Below are 21,115 nucleotides of genomic sequence, written 5' to 3'. Positions count from 1 at the left end.
GCCTCTGAAGCACAAGAAGCAGAGTATCTAAGTGGATCAAAGCAATGGTTGTGACTCATCTGTGTGGTTTCTGTTGGGGCACCCAGTATTTAATGCTGCCATTATGAAATAAAGGAATAACTGCACTAGAAACTCTTAGTGCAATTCCAACCCCCTCTTCAGCAAGCCAGACCACTCCATAGCACCCAAATTAAAGCAGCAGCATTAGCATTGCTGATACTGCTGATACGCTCTCCCTCGGTACCAATCTGTGGTGGTGTTTACTGGAAGCTTCCCTACCTTCCAAAAAAATTAATCTTGGAGCCAAGTAGCTCCACCTGGGAACAGGTTTGACTGACAAGGCAACATGCTACCCAACAGCAATTCCTTCCCATGGGGAGAAGCAGCAGGTGCTTAAAAGGTAAGAGTAACTCTCGGGAGTCAAGGGTGGAGTTTCACACAGCAATTATTCATAAGCTACAGTGCTGCTTACACTGCAGAATAGTTCTGATCTCAGCTGAAACAAGTTACCTTTTGCACATTATCAAAAGCCACATTTAGCTCCACCTCTGCCTAGTGCATGTTCAACCTCTGGATGCTAGTACACGGCAATCAAAGTTCTGAATATAAAAACAACACTTCTCCCTTCTACCCCATGTGTGAGCCATGAGCCAGAAAAGTCCTACACCCCAAGGTCAAAACTCACCAGGCCTACCAGTCAGCACTGGCTTCGAATGAGACACTGGCTTTGTGCACTGCACAGATGAGAGGGGAACACCCTTCAAAATACACAGCAGCATTTGAACAGCAGTTGGTTCTGACAGTGTTTGCTGGATCTGTGTGTACGCCTATGCCCCTCAATGTGAGCATGCCTTAAAACATGACTTCACTCAGAGCAGAGCTGCTTAACTCATGACTTCACTACTTTGGTGCCTCTGCTTGCCGCAAACAGCATCATGGATGTACACTGTTACATCTCTCTGGCATCGGTTACTGTAGAGCCAAAAAGGAAGAGCCCAGTTCGAACATACTACCAAAATACAGTGTAGCTACATATTCCTGACATTCGATTGCTGGCATTGAAATATCTCAAGAAAGCTACATTTATCTTCACTGTACAATTTTAGGTTGCAAAATTGTAAGCAGAAAGGAGAGGTTGTACAATAGCCATGAAACCGAGCAAACTTTTATCAGACAAAAGAGGCACAGTTATGCACTTTTCCTCAAATACAATCATAAAGCAACCTTTGAAATGTCCTGAGGTTACAAACACAAATGAACTTCTGCCAAAAACCTCGAACTGCAAATACACCAGTTTACAAGCAAGTACCATAATAATGCACAAACCACATCGTACAAAATATAAACTTTTCTAAAAAGATGCTATTGAACTCATTTTCATTTTAGAAGTGGCAAATCTGAACAGAAAAAAAGATGAAGAGGTGATGGCAAAGTACTTGCTTTGAATTAGATCATAATGGTTCAAAATAAGCCAGAAAATGAACAGCACAGAAACAGACACCGCTTAGATTAGGATGTACAATCACTCAGCTGAAGCATGAATTCAGTAGAATAAGATTACAATTCTGTAGAATGAGATTAGAGGCTGTTAAATGTTGTATTTTCACGGATGTCAAACTGTGGCTTTTTGGTTACAATCGGTACATTTCCTGAAACTGACAGATAAGCAATGGGGGCAGCCTACAAAATGAGAGCAGGACAGGGTTACCCCTTCTTTACAAACACACTATGGTTGCACACACTTCTTCTGATAGAATACAAGCATGTCAATTAACAGTCAATTGCGACTGAGTTTACACAGCGGTTTGCTTTTCATTTAAATGACAGAATATTTTTATTTAGATGATATTCTGTGCTTGGATAAAGATATAAACTTCCTCTGACTTACCACTATAAAACTAAATTTCATTCAGATGAATCTCATAGGAGAGCAAATAATTCCTTACTTTATGAAGTCCTTTATTTTAAGAACATGAAGGAATATCTTCAACAGATGCATCTCCAGCTTACAACTCCATGCACCAATCAGCTATTTTAAGCGTTTTGAAAGTGTACATAGCACTTGTATCCTCCTGCTCTTAACCTTACTCTAATGAGCACAATTACATTGGCTCAACAAGTTATTCAAGTGACAAAAATGAAGCTGCAAATCTTTGAGTGGTCCAATTTTCAACTATCATTTATGCTTCAATCTGTATCCAAGCGTGTATTTTTAATGACGATGTGTTCTGTGCTTCTTCAATTTAAAGACAAGGCCAGTTTGTCCATTTTATGAGCTCCCTGGCAAACAAGAATCTAGCATTTTACCTAATGAAGACAGTACATCTTCTCAACATGAAATAATCTTTAATCCTTTTGGTAGGATAAGGCACACAGATAAGAAAAGTATCACTGAGGGCATTTTATCCTACCCTCGTTATTTAGATACCTGGTCTATTCTCAACAACAGACAGGAACATGGACAGCCAGTAAATCCATTAAGAAAAGACTGTAGCTACAATTACTACTCAAAATTCTTCGGCTTTTAGTATCTTATTAATCAGTAGTATTTCTTCACAGCTAGTCAAAGAGGTTCAGCTTCACAGTGTAAGATCTTCAATTGCTGCATGAACTTTGGTTATTAAGTAGATAACAGTATAATCTCAGTCAATCATTCTTCTTAACAATAAAAGAAACGAAGCAATATCATTATCTTATCCGTCACTGAAGGATATTACATATAATACTGTTTTTGGCATGATACGTGGAATAACAGATTTTACACACAAAACAGCCTCTCAACACTTACCATTTTACTTCTCAAGTTAAGCCCTGGGCTAAAAACTGTGTATGCCTACCACTCTGGGAATTTAAATACAAATGTACTATCTAAAGCATAATATGATCCAGACAAAAACATAAGGCCCACTCTCTTCAAATGCAACAATTTCTGCTAGCTGTAACATTAGAACGCATTTTTTCTTATAAAGTTACTAATATCAAGCCAAGATATGTTTATCTATGCATGCTTTGTAATCTTAGACCTACCTCTGTATGAATAGCAAAACATTCAAATTTGAAGTTGATACTTACTGAAGAACACTGAGTGTATCTAAGCAGAATTATCCTCCTTAAACAATAAAGTTTAAAGAACAACAGCAAACTACACCAGCAGTTTGTGCAAGGTCTGCACTATCACGTACAGTAAGAAACTACCTCTGGGTGAATAAAATCTAAGAACCACAAGATCAAACAGTTTTTGATGCATTTTCCTAATGATGAGATAACCAGAAAGAACCACCTAGTTTTAATTTGTCAAATAACTGTATGTCATGGCTCTGATCTCATGTACATACAAATTCAAAACAAGGGATTAAAAAAAAAAAATCAATCTTAGAACATGACTGCTAAGCATACCTTGCCTTTCATCTCTCCAGCTCAATTGCTTATAGTTGTCAAGAAACAATCAATCACCAAATTAAATGTGAAAAAGCAGAATACCCACCATATACATCAGAATGTCTCTAATCATCACCATTGCTGTCTGATGATCATTCCATGCTTGGTTTAGTGTTTGTAAAAAGTTGTTATTCAAGGAGTTTAATACATCTTCTCGCACCTAGAGCAAAAATGAACAGATTGTCATAAAATCAGTTTCCCTTGCGTCATTTTAATCTTAACAAGCTTTGCTTCAGAAAAAAATATCTGCTCTTCTGCGAACTTTGAACATTACAGACATGCTCAAACTTTTCTAACTGCTGACCCTGCATATAATTTCAGTAGAAAAATAAGGCTTTATACAGGTAAGGAAAAAAAACAAGCTGAAAACAAGAACATAAAAGGGTCAATTCCATATGCTACAGTGTTTCAATTACTATCATAAGTCATTTCAGAATATTGGAAAGTAATGGCACATGTTACAAACAGAAATAAGCTCAGGTAGAAAAGCAGCTGACACAGTTGCAGTAAGTAACAGTTCTTTCACTCAGTATGGACTCCTATACCAAAATCCACAACCACTAACAAGAAGACTTAAGAAAGTCACTGTTTTTATTAATGCCTTTTAGCTGATTTGTTCATCCCATCAACTTCAGACTTCATTTCTGACAGTACTTCCCACTAATCAAAAATCCCACTACCACTCATGTACTCAAGAAAGGACAAATGGACGTTCAGTTAAAGTTGGCTTCTGGCAAACAATCTTTACTTATACACCATGCAGCATAAATACAACAACTTCAGTACTGCCTGTAATATGACATAAAACCATAAATTTTAATACAAATTTGGAGAAATCTTTTCCAACTCTATTTCCAAAAGCAGAAAGTCAACAGAACTAAGTAGGCAATAAAGACCATAACAAGCAGCATACAGATCTCTAGGCATGTTTGCAAAGACAGTGGGGGTAACCATCAAGGCTGCAACGTGCAGATGGGGTATAGCTTCAATTTCACACAGCCCAGCAAAACCCCACCTCTGCAGCTGCATTTCTGTGCAGTTATACATGGTGATTTCAGCAAGAAGTGATAAGTATGCTGAAATTTGTACCTAAAAACATATCAATGGTTCAGTAAATCAAGGCTCTATAGAACTGTTACAAGATTTTACAGGCTGCTACATTCCAAACAGACAATTAGAAGACTGTTAATGGTGAAGCAAGACCTCACTCTAAATGTTAGCAAAATTGGGAACACTTTTTTTTCTGTACTTGAGGGCAGTTTTTGCTTGTCCAACTTCAAACAACTAGAAAATGAGACCAAACATCACCCTTCTCTGCACACTGAAGGACTTCACTACAAATACACCCCATCTCTTCTTCTCAACAGTAGAGAAAGTCTGCTGGTGTACCTGTGCTGTCTGCACTCCCCCAGTATGCAGGCACAGGTGGGGCCAGGCCATGGCAGAGCTGCAGCCCACAAGGTCAGTGCCAGCAGCTTAATGCAGTATCGAAGTACATCATCTTTCACTTCACAGTGCAGCACAAAATACCCCACAGCTGTGCTCTACGTCACATTAAGTGTCCTATGCTTTACACAGGAGGAATGCTCAGAGGCTAAGATAACTCTTCACTTGAGAGTCCAAGAATGCTTTAGCTGGTTTCTGTTCTGATCCACCAACACACATCCATTTCCCCTAACAGCTATAAGAAAAATCACCACAGGGCACCTAGGGAGAGCTTTATCCTTTTTATTTTTTTTTTTTAATTTTAATTTTAATTTTTATTATTATTATTTTTTTTTTTTGCTATGACCAGGAAACACTGCAGCCAGCATCCTAAATGCATTTCAGCTCAACAGCTTCAGCTTCACTCTTCCTTCCTCTGAAGGCCAAAATACAAATACAATTGAGAAAACTGTAACTTCTTACACATTTTTATAATAGCCAAGTCAATTAGTGCTTTCCCTAAATCCTCTCTCAATGCCTGTTCCTATTTTTCCTGTCCTTCTAACATGGCCAACAATCTTCTTCTTTAAGACTGTTCCAACCTGAGAAACAGAACCCGCATCACACAGCTCGTGTCCCCAGATCTCCTGCTGCTATCCATAAAGAGGACAGTCTGTTCATGTCACATAGGCACGGGATAATACATCCCTAACTTGAGTATTTATGGGCAATAAATCAACTTTCATTCACCCCCCACCCACCAACCAATAGTAAATCTATCCTATAATACCCCATCCTTCAAAAAATTCCGTATTTTTTACATTTATATATTTGCATTTATACTTGGGTGCTATTGTGAATTTATTGAGACTTCAAACAGGAAAGCCTAACAGGTAACAAGCAGCCACTAGCTGCAACGATCTCAACTGTAACCACCTGACAGACAGCATTCTGTCATTTAAACTTAATATTTAATAAGTCTAAGAAAAACAATGCAGTCTGGCATGCTACCACATATCTAACAACTTCCATGGGCATCGCATACCATCCACACACTACGGCCTCCTCCAGAGAAGCTGCAGAAGCTTACCCTGGTAACACTCAGCTCTGTTAACAGAGGCTGATCTATGTACCCTGCAGGTTGTTCAGAGCTTCTGAAGTCTTCCAACTCCTACACCACAGACCTGAGCCAGGCTCCCCCCCCCAGGTTTTGGAAAACTCAGTGTTGTGGTGTAACACACAGCCACTGCTGCTGCTGCCTGCTTTGCTCCTTCTGACAGCGACTGCCACTTAGCTTTTGGTCTCCCAAAGGTGTGTGCTGCTGTCATCCAACCCGTGTAGCTTTTAGCTAAAATATAAATACACCACATACATTGAGAACTTCCCCAGCCACATTTGTAGAGCGCAAGCTTAATTTCCAAAAAGAAAAGAAAGAAAAGTGCCGGCATTGCTTTCAATTTCCTGATAAATATGAAGAAAACCTGGAAATGCACGAGTCACATCAGCAAAACTTATCAAACAAAAACTAAAAGCACAATTAGTTTACAAGCACAGATAATCAGGGTAGGGATTGATCAGTTTTACTCAGATACACAGAAGACCATCACAGGTCTGTACCCTTATAGTTGCACACACCCATGACAGTAATCCTGCTACATTAAGCCAGGGCCCATTCACACACCAGCTGGTACCAAACAGGATGCTCAGGCTGCAAGGAGGACGTGCTTCCAAGCAGACAGAGGAGCTCACACCTGCACCACCTCTGCTGTGCACTTTTGCCAGGCTTTCTAAAAATATGTATTAAATCCAGGAACTGCACAATGCTGCACAACACAAAGCTACTTGAAGACTCACTGTGAAGCCTCTCAACGACACACTCCCTCCATTTATTTTTAGATGCAGACAAGTTTGAAAAACTGTTCTTCAAGTTGCTACAAAAGCCAAGCCAGTTGCTGTTTACAACTGCTGTTAAATACATTCCTTGTACAGGCCTTGAATACAACCATATTACAGGAAAAGTACCATAGTGCACAAAACACTGTAGCCAAGCAAAAGCACAGCACCACAGTCAAGCAAAAGCACAGAGTAAAACTGCTGTGGTGAAATTAATGACTTCTACTTGACAATTGGATATTCATTATCTGAAAGGAAGCCTTCCAGAGACAGCTGCTGCTCTTCCAAAACTTAAAATCTCAGTATGGAAAATTGCATTAGCAAAAACAAACTTAAAACTTTAAAGGTGGAAAGATAATTGTAGGTGATACCTACATACTTCATATCTTGCTAGCCAAAGTACTCCTTAATGCTTGCTATTTGGTCTCCTACACAACTAATAACAACAAAATTCCCCCATCTACTTCATAGACACTATAGAAATCACCTCTTGGGGTCCTATCTAAGAGATACAAGCCTTCTCTCCAAAAAAAAAACAAAAAAAAACCAAACACAACAGCAAACAATAAATCTTGCCATAGATCACAGATATCCTTCTAAGTCCCAGAACAGACATGGAGTGTTTACACAAACCTTCTGCATCAGCATTCCATCCCATCCTTCTGCACCTAACAACAACCCCACAAGGACCAGCTGCGTCCCTCTCGCTGTAGACATTCTTGCATGCCCTTTGTTACCACTAGTACAAGACAATGTACAGTCGGTGATAAACTCCACCAGTTTTGCCAGCAAAGATTACTGTGTTATAAAGCATTCTGGCATGCCAGTGACAAAACAGCAGCAGAAGCATTTGATAAGGTTTCCTATATCCCACTTCTTCAGTGTTGCTTTAGTATCTCCCCAAATCAGCACGTTTCAGTCCACTTAGGTGTAGGACAGTCCTTGACATTTCTGGATCTTTGATGAGCAGCAGACTCAGGCCACACATTACCTAAAAAAAATACTATATTGACCTTGGCCAACAAATCCATCAATTTTTCTGTCTCACAATCTAAAAAAAAATGCATGTGTGGACAGTCCAAATTTCAACAGACTAAAATGTTCATAGAAGTGAAGAATTTTGAAAACATTACCTTGCAAACTAACTTCAAGATATCTTTTTGTTCCAACAAGTCATTTTACTTATAACCAACCAACAATCTGTACACTAAGCTTTTGGGGGGGGTTTTGTTCATTTGTTTTAAGCACTTGTACAGCTTTTTTGTGTTGAAGGAACAGACCGGGCTCAAGGCTCAAGACACATGAAGAAAGCACCCAAATCAACCTACAAGGCTGCCAAACAACAAGGAAAGAAACAATCAGCAAAGTATTAGGCGCCTAATAATTAAATGCACCTTTCTTCCTGTGCGTGAATTGAAGTGAAAAGTTCTAATGCCTTCTATTCAGTGACACTTTCTAATTTCATTTTTACACATACATATAACCATATTGTCAATATAAAGGCAAACACAAGTTTTAGCATGTCTCCATCCTGTGGTAAATACAAGATAGCTCAAGACAGCTAACTCCTATCAGCAATGCAGAGCAAATTACTTGGCTTCCTGCTTTCATCAAGAATTCACAGCATGATGATCATAACCACAAGCTGCTGGGGTCTGCAAGTTCAAAACCAAGCATACTTTATAGTAACTTAGGTGCTTTCATCTTGTATGATTGTGCTGTGTTTGTGCATATCATTTCAGTACAACTAAATACACTGCAAAGGCAATTCATGGCTTTTTTTTTTTTTTTTTTTGCTTGGAAGTTAAATATTTCTATGAAAGATTCTTTATACTAAAAATATTGGTCTGAGCACAACTTCCACCTAGCAATTAGACAGGTATAAAGCACAAATGAAGTTCTTAACTATGCCACACCAAAAAAAACCACATGCACTGCAGGACTGACAACCACGTTTAAAAACATCTGAGTACATTGCCCCTGTCCAGCCACTGCATCTACTCTTAACGAACATGATTGCAATACTACACACACACAACTTCCTGCAGACAGATTACCAGTAGATGCAGACAGCAAGCAGCAATTTCATTTGAAGGATTTTAGCAATTTAAAATGTAAGTTCTGCTCCTTAGAATACTGCACACCTGCTCTTTACTAACATTCAACCACTTCTGCAAATTTTCATTTTAATCTGAGTAAATAGTTTTCATGAACTTCTATTTGTTGGAAGTTTATAGGAAGGAATCATCAGACACCTGAATAATTCAGCCAATTTAACCTCATGACATTTAACTACTAAAACTCAGTATTTTTTCCTATATTAATAAAATGTTTCCCGTTAACCATATGCACAGATACCATTTGATTAATTACATTAAGAGATCAGAATGCTATAGCACAAAACTCCTTAAAAACATTAGAAAGACCAGCATTAAGTGACAGAAAGGCATTTTTTCCTACACTAGCACCTGTACAAGCCTCTCAGGCAGTGCAGTGACTGTATAATTGCACAGGATCTGCTGCTCTTTGGTCAATTTGCCACAGTCAGTGCTTCAGAATAATGATTTTTGCATATGGACAATTTAAATGAACAGAACTGGGAACAAAGACAAGCAGCCTTCCTCAAATTAAAACAGGATAATCTCAAAGTGAAAAAAGTTTGGTCTCCTAATTGTTATTAAATATAGACTGGAAATACTGAGGTATACAAGAACAGAGCACAAAAAGTCTCAGCCATTTGCCACATACTATAGGAATAGTGCAGATTATGAATGTAGGCGTTACAAAAACATGATGAGCTACAGTTATAAAACACTTCTAAGTTATTTAGCCACTTCATGCAGGATGTTTCCTCTCACACAACAGTAAAAAAAAAAAAAAAAAAAAAAAGAACCAAAACACCCAGTATATCCAAAGCAGGTTTCAGACTGTATTTATCTGGACTGCGCCACTGAAATTCAGGATTTTAGAAAATAAACTCTTTTCACCTGTGGCACAGCAATGACACACATCTCTGCATAGCCACTGCAGTAACTCCAGTCAGTGGGCACAAAAAGCTTTCCAAAGATCATGCACTATTTAGACGAGCCTCCCACCCACCCTCTGTATTTCAGCCAGAAGCAATCATCCAAGATGCACAATGGTGGACAGCTGTTCTAATAAAAGGACAAAAAATTCTGACACTCCATTGGAATCCACAGTCAGAATATGGGATCAAAGCACCTTTCTTTTCCAAGACAGGTAGGTACGAATGTTAATGCAACAAAACGAGGCATCCTACCTAGACTTAGGATCCTACAACTTCTAAATGCTATCTGGACTTTGAAAAATTAAGGTTCAACTTGGCTTCATCAATAACATTCTTATTAATCAACCCTAACTTTACCCATCACAACTACAGAGATTGTTCCCTAGTTCAATATGAGATATAAAGGGTTTTTCCTCAGAAGCTACATCTTCAGAAACAAAACTTCTGCTTTTCATTGTGGCTGAATTACGCAGTTTTGAAAAAGCTGAAAGGATAGAATGCAAACTACCCAGGGCTTTTGCTGCTGCTGAGCTGACATTTTAGCACATTGCTTACTGCCTATTTACATTGTGTAGTAACTCTCACTAACTTGTGAATTTGTTCGTTTGCCCATAACAAGCAGGTTATTACATGAGTATTTATTTTGCTCCACAAATGAAAAACAAATCAAAATTAGTTCTGAGAAAGTCACAAAATGCCATCAGAAGGCCACAAACATCTTTTTTCCACAAATAAGAATCCCATATCTCAGCAGTGACGCTTCTGTGAGTTGTTTGGAAGCATGAAATGGGAAACACTTCCTACAGTTTATCCTCCATCCAAAACTTAGAGCAAACCTTGTCAGGAATATGATGTCATTTAAGCACAAAGTTAGCTCAGAACTACCATTTTTTGAATACACTGATACAATTTCAACAAAAGACTGAAAGATAACATCAGACTTTCATAATTTAAATAACTGAACAGAATTCTTCCACATCAGATACTTCAATTGCAATTCATAAAGGTGACGTACCTTGTTTATGAGATGCTCAGTGACCACTTCTCTCAGTCCAGTGTAGAGCTTTTCTCCATGCTTATGCAACACCATTGTATATGCATTCCTATATAGCTCCTCAAAACTGAGACCACTATTGTTCTTACGCTGGATCTCTTGGATTGCATTTTTTAGGAGATCCCAAATGCTGTTTACATATTTCTCGTCCATAGTCATCTGTAACGATAAGTCAAGACATCATGGTTTAGAATCAAGAAAGATTTTTACAGAAAGTTACCTTCAGAAGCTGTAATTCTAGAAGCAGTAAGTGCTTCTGTCACATCTGGATTCCAATATTGCAAAGTCTCTCTATCTTCAACAAAACAGTGTGGATCAAAGTGCTATTTTTCATAACTATTTCTTGAAATCTACCATTTTTAGTGGTTTAATACCCTCTCCTTCAAACTTGCAAATTCACAGAACCCAACCTTCAGAGTCCGCACAGTGGAAAAGCGGGTAGTTGTAGACACAAGTCTGGTCCCCACTCCTCTGCTACAGCATAATAATGAAAATGAGTTTTCTTCCCATGTCAACACGCTATTGTTACCCCACCAGACATACTGCAACACTGCTTAACTGGACTCCAAATCCTCTGGCACAACAGAAGACAAAAACATTCACCACAGAGCTAGCAATCTCATTTAGCCATCTATATGAGCCATCTAGGTGATCCTTATTTACAGCAATGCACTAATGGCCAAATAATGACATGTCTACAATTCAAATACTTACAGATGTTGAAAAATCCCACAAATTTCCAGAATTAACATCTGTATTGCACATATTTCCACTGCACAAGTAAGGTTACACGACCTGCTATAGGATATAGGTACATCTCTAAGCAGAACAGGCAGCAGTTATTGATCTGCTATTCAGATGCTATGTACTTTGGTAATTACACTAAGTAAAAACAGTATGAACGTAGAGAAAAAACCTCAGTGAAAGAGAGAACCAGTTATAAAAAAAGACTCAATTTAACATCAAGCCAATTTCTGTCTTCTGCTATCTAGTCATTAGGATGAATCAGTTTACAACCAGGTTTTAACAACCCAAGTCATTCAACAGAAGGTGCTTCAAAACACGATGCCCTGTGGAGAAAGCAGCACCTGACATAGCACAGGCTCAAGTAAGAGCAGCAATGAAGTACCTAATAGTAACACTGCAGAGTTTCAGCTATCAAGCTTCTTTATCCAACTGAAAGAAAAGCCACTTCAATTAAACCAAATTCAAAAAGCAAATTTTGAAGATAAGTTTGGTTGATGCAAGAAGGCTTCAATCTAGCCTTTTCACTTAAAGGCAGGAGAAAAAAAAATTAGAATACTGTTCTCAGAATTACTGTGAAGAAACAAAAAGTCCTTGAATTTACTAATATTATCAAAGCAAACATGAAAATAAGACTTAAAGCATATTAGTATGACACGATGAAAGAAAATCATGACCAGCCCTGCTGTACTTTCCTTTTCTCCCCATCCACCTGAAAATACAGTGAGGAGAGGAAGGACCCAGAAAACTGAAGATTCCTGTGCTTGTGATCAAACAATGACAAAGCCAACAAGTCAAAACCAACACAAGCTTCTGCCCTCCAGTCTTTGGGAGTTGTGGTTAAAAACCAGCAGTTCCATGATAACAGTAATCCTATCATTTAATACTCTTTCGCTCTCCTAACAGCAGATTCTCTAACCTACTACCCTGTCCAAACCCAAAACCTGAGAGATGTCAATACCTAAAAACAGTAACAAATCACACATTCAGAAAATTCTAGCTCCCCATCTCCCAAAAGCGAAACCTTAAGTAGAACAGAAATGGTTCGATTCTACCACACACGTTACGTGAATAACACATTGTGTCATTTGCAATATTTGTAATATTGAAAGGTCACTTACTTTCTTTTTGATTTGCATTTACTATATTGGTGCCTTTTTAGGGAAGTAATTTTCTGAAGCTTTCTTGAACACAATTTTATGAGTACTGATAATGAAGGCACCTACTCAGAACTGCAGACAGCAACCCAAGTAACAGCTTTCCAGCTTTTCTTTCACCAGCCTGACGTTTTGTTTTCAAACACAGTGGACTTTCAACCCAACACTTCCCTATGTCACTGTCTCTCCTTACTAATCAAAAAATCTCTAAGCCAGCATGACAACATTTTTTTTTTTATTTTTTTTATTTTTTTTTTTTTAAATCTCAGCTGCAAAGTAAGTTTACACCAGATTTATACCAGTCACACTTTGTTTTAAAACAGGCAAATCAGAGCCCCTACTCTGAGGACATATCTGAACATTGCTACTTGTTTTTCCCAACGTAGGCATATCAGTACACCACAGATAAGCAGAACATCTAACAGTTCTGATTTGTTCAGGAAAAACAAACAAACAAACAAAAACAAACACACCAAAAAACCCAAACAACTAGAAGTGGGGTCTATTTCTACTACTTTTAATTAGAATGCTATGAAAAGTGAAGGAATGACTGGAGTATTTGTTTGCCTCAAACTCACTGGATACAAAAGCAAACAGAGCTTTCTCTCACTTAGCAGCCAACACACCAAGCTGCTCTAAAAGCACAAGAAAGATCCAGAAAAGGTAATTTCAAGGATATAAAGAAATACTTGAAATGAAAGTACAGTTTATCATCTTCTATGATCAGACATAAAGGGCACCGCTTCTCAGCACACCAATCCCTTCTACTCCCAACTTGCTCTAGATTAGCATTTGTGAGATTTGGGGGAAAACTTGCTAAAGTTGCAGGATATCATGTCAAGTTTGTACAAAAAATTATTTCTTCTCCATTAGTGAAAAATTGTTTGACTTGGAATAGAAGAAACCCTCATGTATCATCTTCACATTTGCATAAGAACTGCAAGGATAAAATCTACCCTTGGATTATTAACTTAAGGAATACAGAAATAGATTAACCTCAAGTCAGATTGTATACAGAGTATTTTTTAAATAAAAATACATCCCAAACAATAAATAAAATTAGTTGAGCTCACAATGCCACCAGAATACATCTTTTATCTTTCAGAATTTTACACTAAAGCATCTCTAAAAAGCCTCTTAGAGAATTACGATCCTAATTTTCCTATCTGATGCAACTCCCTGGATCCCAAGTAATAACAAAGCCTTTAAGTGATCCTCTTCCACAAATCTGAACACAGAATCAGAAACCAGATGTTCTTTCATGTTCATTCCCAGATTCCTTCTAACAGTTGAATATTTTAAAAATGAACTGTACAGCTTAAATACAGTTGTCATTCTTCTGCCTTCTACTACAGTAAAATAAAGGAAAACCTAAGTTACTGTTTTTGCTTGTGCTTTGGAAAAAAAACAAAAAAAACCAAAAAAACAAAACCAACCTAGATTCAAAAAAATGTGTTCAGAAACAAAATCATAGAATCACTGAATCCTCAGAGTCAGAAGGGACCTTTGAAGGCTGTCCAGTCCAACTGCCCTGCAATGAACAGGGACATCCCCAGCTCCACCAGGTGCTCAGTGGACAGCCTTCAGTGTCCCCAGGGATGGGGCATCCACCACATCTTTGGACAGCATGTTCCAATCATGTCAGTAGCTTTTACACTTGATTTCACAAAGGTAGTTGGAAGCCAATGTCCAGAGAAAAGACATGTGCTAACATACTTTATCTGAACGTCACCCTTCCTGAGGAATGGGCAAGAGATCAAGTCCCTTACTGGTAGGAAAGATGGCTGTTCATAAGATACTGCTAACTGGAAAGCTTCCAGGAACTGCTGCTCTGATCTGATGCTAGTGATTCAAAAGATGCAACTTGAACACAAACATCTGAAAGCACAGAAGTACATCTTGAAGAAATTAAGACTACAATATTTGCACACAAGAACACAAAGTCATATCACAGATAAAAAAAAAAGTCTGCGAAGAATTCAAAAGGTCCTTTATTCTACCATGCTGACACAATGCAGATACAGATGCACATATTCCTTCTCTTTCACAGTGTCTGGCTATCCTATCAAACCCTCCAAGACTGAATTGGCAATCACTGATTCCATAAAGTTCTCACAACCATCTCAAGCCAAACAGGCCACTGTTAATTCTCTCAAGTTTAAAGGCTGCAAAAAGGCTACATCAAATTTTTACTTTCAAAAATGTTGCAAACATCACCCCTCCGTTCTTCTGCAATTTGTGGTTTGATTCTATACACTGCCAAGTGAAATGGATACATCCAGAACTGGATTACCACAAAGCAAAGTTTCTTAAAAGTTTCAAAAATGTAGCCAACACCTACCTTATCCTTTCTACCATATCCTTTAGATCTAATGCCCAAAGCACTGGAGCAAGAACAGGTTGAAGTTTCAGAATGCAAGCATTTACACTATCAACCTTGAAGGAAATGAGTGGATACTGGCAATTCAAGCCAGTTTAGCAGCTCTGTCGGTAAACATTTGCACCTAGTAATTGCAGTCTGTTCCCACTGCCACTTCTAGCTGTCAGCAGACAAAATGGACAGGGACTGACTGCTGCCATCAAGAACCACCACCGCAGTCCTGACCAGCTTCTCAGCATCTCTCATCTCTTGGACTATCTCTTCACTTCAAGGGAAGCCACCAAGACAGTACCAAGTAGTGCACTGCATAATAGTTCAGCATCCTTAGCCTGGGTCCTTCATTCTGGAGGAAGCTTGACTGAGGTTACCCAGAACAGGGCAGGAGCAGCACATTTTTGCCTTAGAAGCTCATCACAACCTGGATTTTTATAAAGTTTTCCAGTATCACTAATTTAAAACACAAGAATTTGCAATGACAGATACTAACTGCTTTAGTGTTTGCTACCAGAATCTCTCTGAACACAGCATTTTAAGATACAAAACTATGCATTCTTTAGCTATGGAATAGATAAAAAGCCAACAGTATTCAGACTCCTTTGGATTTTGAAATCTTCACTGCTGCCTAGTGATCAGCATCCCTGGCAGAGGTACACCACTGGCTACACTTGATCGCCAGAAAACATCATTATGTCAAGAATGCAACAACTCCATAATCCACACTCTCAAAAACAACTTGTCTCAGAAAGACTTAATCATCAGACACAACACTCCTGAATTGTGCTATCCGAACAGGTAGACTGCTACATACATGAAAACATGAATGGAAGCTATGAAAGAGGAGGTAGAGAAAAAAAGCACAGAAATCCCGACCTAAAGCAGTTCTGCATTTGGGTTACTACTCCTCTCTGGCCATTTGTTAAAAAAAATGCAGGAAAATCACACCAATCTGCCTACAAAATTGGCCCAAACAACTCGCTAGACCTCAGCTCAGAAACCACAACATCCATCCATCCTTCCAACTCTACCAGACTCTGCTCAGAAGCATGCAGAATGCACAGATGAGACAAAGGGAATACCCCTCTGTCAATTAAAACACCCAGGAGCTGCAGGATTGCAGGCAAAATCCCTCTCCTTCTACAGTTTGCTCAAACGCATTCTGCAGCAATGAAAAGCTGCTCTGGCAGCATGGAGAGGAAGCGATAAGCAGATTAAAAATGATTGTTTCTGAAATGCTGGAGTTGCACCTCCTTCTCAGTGACTGATAGATTTGGTCAACCTCCAAGGCATTGTCTGAGAGCACTGCTGGTCTCATCACAAACCCAGCGCTGTTTTGGGGTGGGGGCTTGGAAAGGAAGGGGCTGGGTTTGGTTGGTTGGCTTTGATAAGTTCTATAGCAAACTGTAACATTCTCCAAGAACTTCCTTTTCCAATAAGGCTAAAGCCCCACAAATAAAAGATTCTCTCACTCCTTCAAAAAGGAACATTTTCTTGCAATAAAGCAGGCCTGACAGGAGCTTTGCCACACAGCAACAATTTGACCGTCTGTGAAAGGCTTCAAGTCAGTCTTAAACAAACAGAAAATGTCATTCCACAGCAATAATTTTACTGTGTTTAGAGAACTGAACAAATTTAAAGAAAGATCAGACTAATTTCCCTACTATATTTTAGTCACAGCCTCAGAAGAATGAGACTCATCCTGAACTAACAATGCACTTTAACTTACCAGTGTTTGGTTTTTTCTTTTTTTTTTTTTTTTTTTTTTTTTTCTCCTTTTTCTTTTCTTAAAATCACTATTTCTTCTTTCTCTCCTGGTGCCCCTCTAGTAGTCTTACAAATCTGCAGAACAGTGTCCTGATGGAAAGCAGAAAAATGAAGCAGAACTCCCCAGCACCTGCCTCAGCTGAGATTAAGAAATATGTAAACTTGATAGACAATCAATTACTGAATAAACACAAAATATAGTCTAAAATCTTTTATTTTCTTCTTCTTTTTTTTTTTTTAATAATAAAAAGAAGCAGAAACAAGGCACTCTAGAGAAAGTAATAGGTCTTAATTTAAATTGAAGCAGAACTATATCAATTCTCTGTTGACAGACATCTTTCCACTTGCAGGCCCTTGCACGCTTTTCCAACACTAAATCCACACAAAGTGTTTGTAACCACTAATACACAACTATGAGAATGCACCACATACTCACAGACCAAGGTCAAGTCTTCCACAAAACTGATTCACAGCATACCACAAGTGTAAAAGACTAAATATTTTTGTCAGCTCTCTAAACACTGCTTAGGATTAAAACATTACCTTTTGATAGATGTAAACAGCAGGAGCATATTACAACAGCATCCACTTCCTTCAGAGCAAGTTTAATGTGTGCTCACTCATTTCTAGTGCCTCAGATTTGCTAATCCTTTCCATTTTTCCATCAGAGATGCAAACTCATGCACTTCAAGTGTAAGTCTGTAGATAAGACAGACTCAGACTTTCCCTCCCCTGACAGCCCATTAGGAGAAATTCACAAACTACATTATACTGCCTTGAAAACAATTTAGGATTTTAATTTGCAATTTATGATACTCAATTTAAAAATACACCTTCAAATAGTCACCCATTCATACAGATAAAGGCAGAATAATACTTGTTTGAATAGTGAAGGAAAATGAAAGATGCTACCAGCCTCACATCATTCACTTATTGGTACATATGGATTAACACAGACCAGCTCTTAAGATTCTGTAAAAATAAATAAATTTTTAAAATGTCACCAGTAGGATAAGTAACAACACAGGACAGTCAAAGTCAGCAAACACTGTGTCCAAGATCACTTACACAAAGCCTATCTCTGCCTCATCTGTCTTGCTATTTATTTTCCACCAAGGCCTGAACTTCTTGAAATATACACCTACTTTAGTCAGCAAGGATAGAAGGACATCCTCTAGGGAGTCTGGATATGTCATAAGAAGGAGAGAGAAAGAAAAAAAAAAAAGGAGATGAAAATTAACTTCTCCTCGACATTTCAAAGCCTCTGCTAATTACACTGGAGACTTTATCCTAGAATTAAATGCTTTAACCAAAGATGACAGCAGAATGTTATTTAATACAGGTGCAAACTTTTGCCCACCTGCCATCAAGAGACAAATCTTGCTTAGAAGTTGTATACGAACAAAACTAGTTGCTATTGTTTAAACTTCCAGAAAACCCGAATTGTTAACAGGCAGAAAATTGGAAGTTCTAGTTCAAAGGATAGTTGTCACTGCTACAGAATGGAAGCGCTTACACAGCCAAAAGAGTGACACTGCCTGTATTATTAACCACGGCTCTTTCAGAAACATTTGATGACATTTCCACAGCACACATTACCACCATGCCTGAAAACAAAGAAGGATTATAAACCACCTATCATGAAACTTTCTTCCTACAATCACTTCAACCTAACAACAGTGAGAAAACCATCTATACTTCTGAAGCCCTTGCTAATTTGGAAACTGTTAAGAGCTAGATCTTAGTTTACACTTCAAAAAGCCTGATCTTTCATGCTTAATTTTGCAGGGTAACAGAAGAATTTTCAGACATGAAGTAACTTTTTGGCTTATTCAGTAATCTTTGTTGCTCCGACTCTGACTTTGCATTGATAACTTGAGGTGCAAATTGCACCCTTGGCAGGGGGAAGGAGAACTAGAGTTAGGATTGTTTAACTCAAAAAATAAGAAAATCTATTCTGAATGTCACAGAGGAATAAATACAAAAATTTGACACCAAAACTGCCCATTTATCTCCTAGCAAAAGAGTAAAACCAAGTATCAATAATTTGAGGAATCATGAGAAGCGTCCGCTAAACTCATCAGTAGTAGAGATCTCAAGACAAATTTTCCCAAATTAAAGTTACGGAAAAAAAAATTGAGAAGTTTGTGTAATGGCAGAAAATCCTAAGCACAGTTGGTATTAAAATATCTGAACTTCCTCAGAAGAGAAGAGGAACGGAGCGGAGCTGAGCAGTGAGCCTCCCGCCCAGCTGCCAGCAGCAGGCTGGATGGTGCCTGGGACACACAGGGACGGCCACACGCCCCAGCTCAGTGCCCCGTACCTGTCTAACAGGCTCTTCTCAACGGTGAAGTGACAGATGCTGAAACACTGGCACTAAGTGTGACGAACCAGTGGACGTGCCTTTCACCATCTGCAAACAGGCTAGAAGCCATTCAGCAATTCAATCTGCAATATAGTTCTTAAAGCAGCCAAGGACACGCTTTTCAAAGCCTGAAGACTAGTGAAGGGAGGCAAACAAGCACACAGTAAGTCCCACTGCCGGCCCCACAAAGCCACCTACTTGCTGAGTGAGCTCTTGGCTGCAGCAGAGGGAAGGCAGCTCAATCCTCCACCGGAATCATTTCTGACGTGGTAGAGACTTCAGAGCAGAAAGGAAAATTGCCTACAACCTAACAACAAAAAAACGCCAGACCTCAAGAACGCCACTGGGATGTCTGACTCCCTCCTTCCCTGTTCAAAGAGCCCCAACGTGGCACAGGCAGCCTCCAACGGCCCCAACGGTCACCCGGCCTGCTGCTGCTCCCAGCTCTGCCACGGCCAGCACGCGTCCATGCTTTGGTCCCATATGCAACCAAACTTCTCTTAGTTTAAGACCAATAGCTTACACTATCAAGTAGAAATAAGCAACATTCACTGGAATTTTTTGGGTTTCTCTTTTTTTTTTTTTTGGAATTCTTTCACATTAGTGATTGGTATCACGCTCAATCTTATGCTGCCTAGGAGAGATGCAGCATGCCTCAGCCCCAGCTGAAAGCCACCAGAGAAAGCAGAACGCTGCACCAGTGGAGCAGGCAGCCCTGCTCCACCAGCAGCATTCTAAAATGCATCAAAAATCAGCACGGTTTAAACTGGGAAGCCATGAAATACACCATGACACATTTACAGCTCATCAGTAACACCACCAGATGTATAATCTGCTTTTGTTTATTCTTACTAGCATTACAAAAATCGGCCCTTCCACTGACAAACAGACCTCATCCATAAGTCTAAACAACTAAAGCATGTTATCTCTATACATTTTACATACTGTGAGATCTTATTTAACGTGCAACAAGACATCTTTAACCCTTCAAGCACTGGTTTTGTGCAGAACTAATTAAAAAATGTAGTCAGCTCCTCAGCAAGTACCACCCAAACGTAAATATTTATCATGATCTTCCCCTCCTTGCTGTACTCAGGGATTAAACAATTTTTTTCCTTCTCTAAAGCATGTATGTTAAAAATGCCTGTATAGGAGCTCTTTTGTGCAACAGTATTTACTTATTCTGATGCTCCAAAGCCAGCACCTTTACAAAAGAACCATTAATGATTTTTAAGTTTACGCTGGCTTTAACTAAACTTGGAAAAAACAAAAGCATCGTACAACAACAAAATGCGTTTGGGCATGCTGCAGTTTTCTATTCTAATGCTCTCCTATTCCTTGTCTCCTCAAAAACTGATTTGGAACAAGAAACCAATGCTCCTTCCTTCTCAAGAGCTGGTTTTTCACATGTTCAGCTTCTAGCAACCAAAGACCATATTCAGTATTCACAAAATCAAGAGCCTACTTCAGAGCAGAGCATTTTGGGGGCTTTTTGTGAATGCTCTCGTTTGAGCTATCTTATAAAAATGTGTCCCAGTCTATCACAAAATGCTTTTACCACATACAGACAGATTATCAGACAGGATAGATCAGTGGTGGTGAAGAAAATTTCGAAGCTCCTGACAAAGACTTGAGGATACATCTTTGAAATTCTGAGAAACAGTGCTACATTTCATTATATACACTTGCGCAAACAGAAAAAAGAAGCATTTTGAAAAATTATAACAATGATGGTTTTCCAAGGAAAAATATCCTATTATTATAAATCATAACATACAATAGCAGAAAATATTGATCAGTTTTTCTGCAACTCTCATAAAGCCCTTTCATCTATCACTGTCCAACAGGGGAAAAAAACAGTAACTCCTGC

General features: G+C 38.8%; 1 protein-coding gene across 1 annotated transcript in view; it reads right to left on the bottom strand.

Annotated features, from left to right (window-relative positions):
• Nucleotides 1-21,115, bottom strand: part of CUL3 (cullin 3) — a 50,343-nt gene that overhangs the window by 23,352 nt on the left and 5,876 nt on the right. Inside the window, exons 2-3 of the mRNA XM_042878265.1 lie at nt 10,800-10,997; nt 3,485-3,598 (exon numbers count right to left, since the gene is read on the bottom strand). Coding sequence (XP_042734199.1) covers nt 3,485-3,598; nt 10,800-10,997 — 312 coding nt within the window. The remainder of the gene's footprint in view (nt 1-3,484; nt 3,599-10,799; nt 10,998-21,115) is intronic.

Source organism: Lagopus leucura, unplaced genomic scaffold (assembly GCF_019238085.1).
Source record: "Lagopus leucura isolate 7727_CA_CO unplaced genomic scaffold, USGS_WTPT01 Super-Scaffold_100021, whole genome shotgun sequence".
Lineage (NCBI taxonomy): Eukaryota > Metazoa > Chordata > Aves > Galliformes > Phasianidae > Lagopus > Lagopus leucura.
This window is presented reverse-complemented; position numbering and strand designations above follow the sequence as displayed.